The 11,926-nt window shown below is 36.0% G+C and overlaps 1 protein-coding gene across 1 annotated transcript in view; it reads right to left on the bottom strand.

The window, feature by feature from the left end:
- The window catches only part of LOC126020855 (myelin P2 protein-like), an 8,977-nt gene extending 3,423 nt beyond the window's left edge, over positions 1–5,554 (bottom strand). The window contains exons 1-3 of the mRNA XM_049782426.1: positions 5,482–5,554; positions 2,030–2,202; positions 1,714–1,815 (exon numbers count right to left, since the gene is read on the bottom strand). Of these exons, the coding sequence (XP_049638383.1) occupies positions 1,714–1,815; positions 2,030–2,202; positions 5,482–5,554 (348 nt within the window). The remainder of the gene's footprint in view (positions 1–1,713; positions 1,816–2,029; positions 2,203–5,481) is intronic.
- Between the last annotated feature and the right edge of the window lie 6,372 nt (positions 5,555–11,926).

Raw genomic sequence — 11,926 nt, 5'->3', positions numbered from 1 at the left:
CCTTAGATCACAATGATGAAATTTGAGAGAAAAAATCTCAATCTGCATAATCAAATTTCCAAAGAAGGTTAGAATACTCCGTTCTGGAATTATCTGTGCCTTTATTTAAGTGTGTTAAATTTTCTTTTCTTAAGGAACTAACTCCCCTATGAAGAAAGCCATATTCCCCCTAGGTATAATATTTTTCCTTAATAAAACTATTTTGCTTCACTGTCTTCTTCTGAAATTTATTTTAAAATTTTTATAAGACCAATGAGAATTACAAATCTTTCACAGTTATATTTACAGTACAGAGTGATAGTGTATTAGGGCAATTCCCACCACCCATGTTGACCTCCCTCCGCCCTAGTTCCCGGCAAGCATCCCATGTCTACCCTTTGCCCCCTGGACTGCTAGTGTAACAGGTCCCTTTTATGTGTATCTTGTGGTTTGGGTCTTTTGATTCTATTGTTGTTGACTTTGGATTGTGTATTTAGGTCTGATCTAAAAAATCTGATATGATTTTTTATTTCCATTCAATGCTCATGAAACTGTTTTGCTCCTAGTACTATCCACCTTTTTTCCCCTCAATTTGTAGGAAGACAGAAATCTGAGGCAGAACAAGATGATTCATATTCTTCAGTTCTTTTAAAAGAAAAAGTGGCAGGTGCCACCTGTCTAGAAGCTATAAACATAAATCTAAAAGAAAGGAAAAAAAGAACAAGAAAAATGGGGGGCTGGTGTGGCAACGTTTTTGTTATTGGTCGTGGTGTGTCTTTTATTGTTTTGATTTTTGTTTTGTTTTGTTTGCATAGGCACAATAAGTATTGGGGAAATTAGAAAAGAAATTCCCTTGGTCTAAGAGAAACAAAAACAAAACAAAACCAAGAATCTAGGATCCAGGTAGATATTGGGGCTAAGTCTTCCTTATCCTGCAAAGAGCATAACCTCATCTCAGCCTGGGAAGCATAATTCCCTGAAAATCCCAGTGATACAATCCAGGTAGATTAAGTGTGTCTCAGGTTTGGTTTAATGACTACCTCCTGAGACTCACAGAATTTAGTATTTAGATCACACAGGAGATAATGAAAACTTTATCAGTATTGTTTTCCTTGGATATACACCTCACCAACAATATTAACAAGTATTCTAAAATGAACTTTTTCAAGTTTTACTTACTTTTAAATAAAAATAAATAAATAACATTTAAATAATAAGTAAATAAAATGAAAGAAATATTAATTTGTTCGTAAATTCAAATTATAAAATGTATCCATATTTTGCTCTTTACTATCACTTTTTATATTGTTTTTCTAGAATAACAAATAGGCTTGATTCTTTTTTTTTTCTTTTTTGGTTATCCCTGGTGGTGCTCAGGAGTTACTCCTGGCTCTGTGCTCAGAAGTCGCTCCTGGTAGGCTTGGGGGACCATGTGGGATGCCGGGGATCAAACCCATGTAGGTCCTGGGTCAGCCTCGTTCAAGGCAAATGCCCTACCACTGTGCTACCACTCTGGCCTGTGGCTTGATTATTTTTAAAATACTATTACTATATTTTAAAGTACATATAGAGGAGCCTTTGTAGGCCAAATATAATCCAAACATGAACCCTGATTTTATTCCTACTTTATACCTATTTGTTTTACTAATAAAAGGAATATTTTTTAAAAAATTAGTACTAGTTTCTCTATTTAAACAGCATTATTTTGTGTGCTTAGAGTAAAGATGTTCTTACCACTACCATTTTTCCATCCACCAACATTCTCTTAATAGTTGTCTCTTTGCCATCCCATTTCTGCACTTGATTCAATGCCCCTCTTGTCATGGTTACAATACTCTGCAAAGACAAATTCACATCCATTGACTTACTAGGACTATGGTTGATCAAAGAATGTAATTCAGTATTAAGTTTTTTTTAATAATAGAAGCCTTATAAAATGCATTTATTTTCAACAGCATGGAGCTATCCACATTTCTGAACACTATTGGTAGTTTTTCTCTCTCCCCCATGATAAGCAGAGACAACTTTGAAGAGAAAAATTAAAGTTTACCTTTGTTTTCCTATTGTCAGCTGTGATTTCTTCAAATTCCTGGCCTAACTTGAAGGAAATCTCAGTATTTTTAAAGGCACTTTCAGTCCTTATTGTGATAGTGTCCCCTTTTTTGCTGATGATTACACTGGGTTTGGCCAAGTTTCCCAGTTTTCTGGTGGCTATTCCCACCCCTGAAAATCAAAACAGTACTAGAATTATGTTGACCAAGAGGTTGTTTCTAAAATACTAGAGGTAGTTATAAACTACAGTCAGTTGAATTTTAGTTGTAGAGATGGCAGATAGTGTCACTGCTACTTCTATAATTTACCTACGGAAATAAAAGTTCATAGATCCAATTATTTTAGGTTTTGTTATTACAGAAGTGATGTTAGTAAATTTTAAAAGTAAATATTCAACCTAAGTAGTACAAGTCAATCACGTTTACTGTATCTGATGCCAGACTCCATTGAAAATGGGTTTTGTGGGCCCGGAGAGATAGCACAGCGGCGTTTGCCTTGCAAGCAGCCGATCCAGGACCAAAGGTGATTGGTTCGAATCCCGGTGTCCCATATGGTCACCCGTGCCTGCCAGGAGCTATTTCTAAGCAGACAGCCAGGAGTAACCCCTGAGCACCGCCGGGTGTGACCCAAAAAACAAAACAAAAAAAAAAAAAATGGGTTTTGTTTGTTTGTGTTTTATTGTATTTTGGGCCACACCCAGTGACGCTCAGGGGTTACTTCTGGCTCTGCACTCAGAAATTGCTCCTAGCTTAGGGGACCATATAGGACACCAGAATTCAAACCACCTTCCATCCTGGATCAGCTGTGTACAAGGCAAATGCCCTACTGTTGTGCTATCACTCCAGCCCATCCATCAAAAATCTTTAGCTATAGAGATTTCCTGAATCATTCTAGACAGTTTTGTTTTTATGTATATATTTTTGTATATATAATATATATCATAATGAAAGTGTGATATTCTGCTCCATGACTTTATATAAGTACATAATTATAAATGCGAATAAAATTCCTTTTATTCATTTTTCTTTTGTGGGAGGAATGGAGGTCACCTTTTCAAACAGTGACTAGGGGAACTTCAAGTCATTTCTGGAAATTCTTGCTCCATTATTGTTTGGGCACAGATATGCTGGGGACCATCAAGGTTTCTCTGCAGTGCTTGGCTATATGTTTCCAGGATTCTGCATACTGGTCAGGCACTCTAGCTCTTTGAACTATCTCCCCACATTGCTTCCCACCACATTCTTAGTAAGTTCTCATCTTTTTGTTGTTGTTGTTGTTTTGGGGCCACACCCAGTGACACTCTGAAGTTACTCCTGGGCTATGAGCTCAGAAATCACTCCTGGCTCGGGGGACCATATGGGATGCTAGGGATCGAACCCAGGTCCGTCCTGGGTCAACCATGTGCAAGGCAAACGCTTTACCACTGTACTATCACGCCAGCTCCTATAAACGAGAAGCAGAGCCCTAGACCAAAGAGCCAAACTTAAATTCTCACCTTTTAAAGTCATTGCTGCTCCTAATCCATATGGTAGAAACATATACCATTTACTATTCAATATTCTATTGTCCCAAATAATTCATAAAATGTAAAATTAAAAATATTCAAAATTTTCTGCATTTGAAAAAAAACAAAAAATTATAGTAAGTTTTATTGCTATTTTACTGATGACTGTAGAAATGCAAAGAAAGAGGAATTGTTAAATAAGAAATATACTTAAAGAGACATAAAATTAAGGCATACAGAAGATGTAAACTGGGAACTGTATTTTTCTTCTCATTTGATGAATATTTTATTATTTAATGTGAATTAATACATTTTCTGAAGTAAATTATAGTTCCTATAGTAGAGCCTGAGGATGTTAATTTTGTCCATCTCAGATTTCTTATGAACTCAAAACTTTTTAAATAACAAAATTAAGGGATCATTTATTGAGATTTCTTATATTTTGCTTCTGTCTCAGCATAAAGTGAAATCTATACAGCTAGTAAATTTCATAGTACAGTCCTATCCTTAGAAATAACTATCATTTTCCAGGTACCATAATGACTTCATTTATTTTATCTGAAATAAAACCATTTTTTTTAATAAAACCATTTTTATAAGCACTCTAGGTAGATAAGTAAAGCTATCGGTATTTTAACAAGCATTATAGCCTGTGGTTATTGGTATCATGCATTGTGACATTAAAAAATTAGAAACTTTACAAAGTTTTCATAGCTATTATAATATCTGTGGAACATTCTCCAGTAGTATTATTAAATAAAGTTGACATAACCAATAACTAGATTTTTTTTATCTACCTCTCTTCTCCCACTCCAGCAAAATGTGATATAGGTATAAACAAGTTTGAATTCATATCTATAACACAAAAACTTTACTTCTCAGAAACTAAATCTCAGAATATCATACTTTAGGTCACATAATTTTTCCCTTATTATTGTGGGGCCATTATTCCAGTAATCCCGGGAGTTATTAGAGAAATGAAAGAGATCAAAGCCAAAAACCTTACACATGCTCAGCATATGCTCTTGCACTTGAGTCATATCTCTGTCCCAGGACATTTACTTTAAAAAAAACAAATAAACAAACAAAAACTATACGTTCAGGATCCAGTGTGATAGTGCAGTAGGCACTTGCTTGCATGATGCTGATCTGAATTTGAACTCAAGAACCTCATTTAGTTCTCCCAAGTCCCACCAGAAGTATTCCTTGAACAATCAGGAGTAAGTTCTGAGTACCACTTAGTGTGGCCCCACAAATTAAAAACAAAACTAAACTAAACTAAATAGATGTCCAAATAATAAAGGACAGCTTAATGTTATAACAAGAAATCTGAGGTTGAACTAAAATTAAGCTTTGAGATAGAAATTTTTTACTACCCAGCATACTCAGCTTCTCTAGTTGTTATAAAATTAGGATTAAAAAAATAAAGAAAATGCACTGACTAAATTTCTGAGTTCTTTTTCCAGATTTCCATTCAAAACCCTGTGACATGAAACTGCCCTGAAAATCAGGAAGTAGAAGCCAAAGCGATAGCACAGCAGTAGGGTGTTTGCCTTGCATGCAGCTGACCTGGGACAGACCCAGATTCGATTCCCGGGATCCCATATGGTCCCCCAGATCTCCAGGAAAGATTTCTGAGTGTAGAGCCAAGAATGACACCTGAATGCTGCTTCCGCTGCCAGGTGACCCAAATTTCCTTCACCCCCACCAAAATATCAGGAGACATTTGAATGAATTATGCATTTGAAAAATACTTATTTAGGTTAAAAGCTATTAAACGGTCACCAATAAATGCAGTTAATTATCTTTCTTTTATGATACAATAAATAAATCTCTGAAGAGGAAGTCTGTGCAAAATATCCTGGAAAATAAGTTTCAAAAATAATTAGTCTTACAATATCTCAAAAGCAATCCCTTCAAGTTAAATAAGGAAGAACATTTCTTACCCAGAGCTTTCATGTAATCATCGAAGTGCTCACTGGAGATGAGTTTCCAGGTACCCAGAAATTTGTTATTCATTGCTACAGATGAAAATTAAACACTGTTTTTGTGAGAGTCAAAAGATCCAAATGGGATGATGAAGCCTTCAAACATGCTTTTCAAAGATACCCCAAAGCATGTGACTTTCACAGAGACCCAATGGGGAAAAGCAGTGTCAGGTCTGAAGAATGAATGGTTCTTTAGTCATCTATTAGGACAAAAGAAAACCTCACAGAACATTTCCTTCAGACTCCATGTATTTTAATAATAATCAGTGAATGTTTGATTTGAACCTTTCAAAATTGTGACCTCACTGACATCCGTAAGAAGTATTTAGTGTTTAATACTCAAATAAGTCAAGAGAGCCCTATACAAACTAAATAATTTGAGCATGAATGAATACACGGGGAGGGGCATTAGCATGGGTGATGCAGTCAAGCATTTGTTCTCTCGAGCCTGGGTTTGCACAATTCAGAATTCTTACTGCGAGGGGAAGAAAAGAGAAAATGTGCTTGACTAGTAAGATAAGTCTCAAATATGTTGTGGGAGAGAAAAGCAGGGGTGCAGAGTGTGTGAGGAAGTATTCATAGGTAAGGAAAGCTTGGCATTGTTCACATAGCCCAAGCAAGTGGAGTAGGCAGATAATTACTGCAGAGCACAGAAATTGTATTCAGAGGGTGGATAAAAGGAGTTTATGACATGCTCTTTGACCATAGCAAAGATTTCTATCTTTAAAATTTTAAGTCCAAAGAATAAAATAAAAATAAAAATGTGGGCCCAGAGAGATAGCACAGCTGCGTTTGCCTTGCAAGCAGCCGATCCAGGACCAAAGGTAGTTGGTTCGAATCCCGGTGTCTCATATGGTCCCCCGTGCCTGCCAGGAGCTATTTCTGAGCAGACAGCCAGGAGCACTGCCAGGTGTGGCTCAAAAAACAAAAACAAAAAAAAAATTTAAGTCCAAATTAAGTGGAAATTGAGTTCATAGAATAAATTTAGATCCTGTATTTCTTCTTTGAAAAAATGTCTATTCATCATTTCTTCTCCCCATTTTTTGATGGGATTAGATGTTTTTGTCTTGTTAAGTTCTGTCAGTGCCTTGTATATCTTAGATATTATCTTCTTATCTGATGAATATTGTGTGAACAGTTTCCCCATTCCCTGGGTGACCTTTATATCCTAGTCACTATTTCCTTTGAAATGCAGAAGCTTTTCAGTTTAATGTAGTCCCTTTTGTTTGTCTCTGTTTCCATGTGTTTGTACAGTGGTGTTCCCACCTTAAAGATGCCTTTAGTCTCAATGTTGAGGGAGTATTTTGTTTCTGTTTTCCTTTATATACCTTATGGTTTCAGGTCTGATATCAATGTCTTTCATCCATTTTGATTTGACCTTTGTGCATGGTATTAAAGAGAGCTTTGAGTTCACTTTTTTACATGTAGCTGAACAATTGCCTCAACACTATTTGCTCCACTTTGTATTTCTTGCCCTTTATCAAAGGTTGATAGATTGTATGTCTGGGGTCATTCTCTGAATACTCATCTATTTTTTTGATCTGAGGGTCTGCCTTTGTTTCAATCTCCTACTGCTATAATGACTATAGCTTTGTAGAACATTTTAAGTTGAGGAAAGTGATGTCTCTCATCTTCTTTATCCCAATGATTGCGTTAGCTAGTTGTGGGTGTTTATTGTTCCAACTCTTTAAATAAATACCTTTAACAAATTTAACAGCTGTCTATTGTACAATAATAAAATTAGAATTTTGGAGAGGTAACATAAATGACAGACAAAAGTTAAATCATACGGAAAGGAAGATTTGTAACTGGTATGATTACCTAATATCTAGGATGGGACAATCATTTTACACTGCTCTATAATACTGCATGTGCACAGAAACTATGATCTAAGGTCAAGAGATATTGATATTGCCGTGACTGATAGAGTGAATTCCTCAGTTCAGTTCTAGATGTGTCAATCTTTAATTTTACTAAATACCTTTCACACCCCATAAATGCAAACCTTCAGCCCAAATGGAAACATGGGGCATAACCTGACTGATCTTATGTGTCCCCTACTCAGCATTGCTTGGAATCAATAATATTTTAAACAGGAAAGAACGAAAGAGAGTCAAAGTCAAAATCAAGAAATGAGGCATCCTTCCTATTTAGTCAGATGAGAGTGTTAGTCTTTAACAAGGAGAGCAAATGCAAAGCATCCTCAAGTATCATTATTGCCCCTGAGAATACCTAGTGTCTGTGTTACCTTTTCCTAGTAAGTTTTCTACATTAGTATTAACTGGTTGTAAGATTTATATTACTAGATTTTATGTTTGTAGAGTACAAAGTTGACACTCTTCAAAACAAAAAAACTGGGCCGGGAAGGTGGCGCTAGAGGTAAGGTGTCTGCCTACAAGCGCTAGCCAAGGAATGGACCGCGGTTCGATCACCCCGGCGTCCCATATGGTCCCCCCAAGCCAGGGGCGATTTCTGAGCACATAGCCAGGAGTAACCCCTGAGCGTCAAACGGGTGTGGCCCAAAAACCAAAAAAAAAAAAATATTTCATAATCATTGGCCTTAAAATTCAGTTTATAATACTATAGCTGTACTAAAACCATTACCATTATGTGCTTCAGGTCTAGTCAGAATAAATTGTGAAATCAAGGACAGATATATGGGAGTTAAAATGAATACCTTTGATGCCAACTCCTATTCAATTCCTTGCACCACATGGTCATCTGAACATCATGGATATAGCTCTAGAATATATACCCTTGATCAAGGGGATAGCCCTTGATCACCACAAATATGGATCTGCAGGCCCAGATTACCACCAGGGTGGCCAGATAATCTTAGGACTTCAGGGACCAAAAAAACAAAACAAAACAAAGAAAAAACCACCTCATCCACAAGTCATTGAACTGATTTGCTCACCAATCGACTACAGACATCATGAATGGAGTCCCAAAGGTCCTTCAGTATCATTTGAGTGCTACCCCCAGCCAAAGAAATTGTGAAATCATATACAGTGGACTCGTTTCATCTTTCATTACTGTGCCTGAGTAATTAAGAGTGAGAATAAAGGGGCCGGGCGGTGGCGCTAGAGGTAAGGTGCCTGCCTTGCCTGCGCTAGCCTTGGATGGACCATGGTTCTATCCTCCGGTATCCCATATGGTCCCCCTAGCCAGGAGCGACTTCTGAGTGCATAGCCAGGAGTAACCCCTGAGCGTCACTGGGTGTGGCCCAAAAACCAAAAAAAAAAAAAAAAAGAGTGAGAATAAAATAGTGAGTAGAAAAATTTTATAGCTACCTAGCAAAGCAAAATCCTAGGCCCAAAAGAATATAAATAGAAAATGATGTATCAAATTTTTTAGTAATAGTTGCTTATATTTTTATCCAAAACACTTACTTGTAGTAAAAAATGAAGACAATAAAATATTGCCTTAAGTTTTTCAAAACAACTTTATAAAGTTATTGTTTTAATAAAACATTATTGCTACCAGGGAGATATTATTGTAGAAAGGGTGTTTGCCTGGCAATTTTATATGTAGTCCCCAGAGAATGTCCAGGAGTTACCACTGAGCATAGAGCTGGAAGTAAATACTGAGTGTAGACAAATGTGAACAAAACAAAAACAAACAAACAAATAACAAACAAAAGCATTATTTTTAAACATTTAGGTGTTTCTTTTAAGCCAAAACTTCCCATTAAACTGAGCCCTTATATATGGAAGTATTGTTATAGACTCAAAGTGTGAATTACCAGTAGTGTTTGAATTACACATGGAGTTTAAAATATAAACATTTGGGGGCTATAGATATAGCATACCCAGTAGACAGTTGTCTTGCATACATTCAGGAGGAATTCCTGAATGCAGAGTCAGGAGCAATCCCTGAGCAAGCCAGGTGTGGCTCCAAAACTTATATGCATATATATTATATTATGTTTAACATAATAATATAATATTATATGTACATTATAATATTATATGTTATATATAATTTTATATGTACACATACATCTATAAATATTCCTCAGATATGTGGGCACATACCATATTTTTTGCTCTATGAACCAGGAGCCGAAGTGGTAGCACAGTGGTAGAGCGTTTGCCTTGCATGCAATTGACCCAGATGAACACAGGTTCAATTCTGGCATCCCATATGGTCCCCCAAGCCAGGAGAGATTTCTGAGCATAAACCCTGGAGTAACACCTGAGTGCCGCTGGGTGTGACCCCCCCAAAAAAAATACCCACCTTATCATAAGAAACACATCGTTTTAGATGCTCTCTTCCCCTGCACTCAGGCTTTAGCTAAAGGCAGTATTCACTCCATAAGACTCATTTTGGGGGGGGAAAAGTGCATCTTATGGTACAAAAATTATGGTAATTTATGAACAAGGAATGAGGCAATGAAGTGGAACAAGGATAGTCTCTTCAACAAATGATGCTAAGAAAACTGGATAGCACAGGTCAAAAAAATAAAATTAGGGCCCGGAGAGATAGTACAGCTGTGTTAGCCTTGCAAGCAGCCAATCCAGGACCAAAGGTAGTTGGTTCGAATCCCAGTGTCCCATATGGTCCCCCCCGTGCCTGCCAGGAGCTATTTCTGAGCAGACAGCCAGGAATAACCCCTGAGCACCGCCGGGTGTGGCCCAAAAATAAAAAATAAATAAATAAATAAATAAATAAATAAATAAATAAATAAATAAATAAATAAATAAAAATTAGACTAAATCCCACATAGTGCGCAAAATAAATTCAATATGGATTAAAGACTTAGCAAAAATTTTTCTATTTTAAATTTTTTATTTAAACCATTGTGAATTACATAGATTTTTAGTTGTGTTTTAGACATAAAATGTTTCAGTACCAATCCTATTACCAGTGTCAACCTCCTTCACCAAAGTTCCCGGAGTTCATCCTACATCTGTCCCCACTGCATGCCATTAGAACAGGCACTTTTTAAGTTTGGTTGTAAAAGTTTGGGTCTTATGATTTCATTATTGTTGACTTCATGGTTTAGATATTTAGGTCTGTCATTCCTTAACATCACCTATGTACCTGAATCCACTTGACTCCTGTCCTCTGTTATTTTATACCTGTTTTTCTTTTTTACTTTATTTCTTTCCTTCTACCCTGGGGTGACGAGTGTTCTACACAACACCCATTTAAACCACTGCATTCCTTCATACAGTTATTCTAAATACTACATATGAGTTATATCTCCTTACTTATCCCTCTTTTTCTGACTTATTTTATTTAGCACGCTATCTTCTGGGAAAGGGGATAAATGAACAATTCCTCAAAGATAGCATAATGATAAATCACTGGCATATTTTTAAAAATGTTCATCTTCACTATAAGGGAAATGCAAATCAAAATAACATTGAGAGTTCATATCAGAATAACAAGAGTGGCTTATATCAAAAAGTCTGGAAAGGTAAATTCTGGCAAGGTTGTGACCAAAAACAAAACAACACCAAAAATAAATGTCTCATTTACTGCTGGTGGGCTTGGTGCTTGGTTTAGCCTCTTTATAAAATAATTTGGACTGACCATTCTTGATAAAATAATCATTTTATTAAGACTAGGATTCTATATGATCCTACTACTCCACACCTGGGAATCTACCCACAAGTACTTTTTTATTTATGAGATTTTTCATCAAATAAAATACTTGAAAAAATATAAAATTAATGCTTAAAGCAATACAAACTAGAATCACTTAATGATGATACCTTGTAAGCAATTTGTCATTAAGCAATTAGATAATCCCATTGTTTTGTGATTGTCAAAGAGTTCATGGTAAATTCAATATTGTAAATAGTTCTAGCTTTTTAACAAATTTATTGATAATAATCATTGAGACATCAAAGGTTGTCCTTCTGTGATTGTCAGTCATGGTCCTCAAAAGTTACTCCATATTTCATACAGATCCTTCTCAAATTTTTGCTAACACTGCTTTTGGTGAAGAAAATAATTTTAATACTTGTCACTTAGACATTATTCCTTAAAATTGTTGCTATGGAATAGAATTTGCCTTCGTGGGAAATAAAAACAATCATTTATGTCCTCTTTGTGGATGAAAATGAATCACTTTTAATTTGATTACCAGATTCATCATTTGGTGAAATCTCTTTACAGAAAACATTAACACAGATGCTATATTCATACAGGTTATATTAACAAAAGCAACACAAAACCTAATCAAATACAAGGAAAATAATGCTGTAGAAAGAAACAGCAAATAAGGATGTATGAGACTGCTGCTGATGTAAAATGCTAGATATTACAATAGTTGTAATGCTAGATATTACAGTAGCTAGATAATGCTATGTAAAATGCTAGATATTGGGCCCGGAGAGATAGCACAGCGGTGTTTGCCTGGCAAGCAGCCGATCCAGGACCAAAGGTGGTT

Source organism: Suncus etruscus, chromosome 10 (genome assembly GCF_024139225.1).
Source record: "Suncus etruscus isolate mSunEtr1 chromosome 10, mSunEtr1.pri.cur, whole genome shotgun sequence".
NCBI lineage: Eukaryota > Metazoa > Chordata > Mammalia > Eulipotyphla > Soricidae > Suncus > Suncus etruscus.
This window is presented reverse-complemented; position numbering and strand designations above follow the sequence as displayed.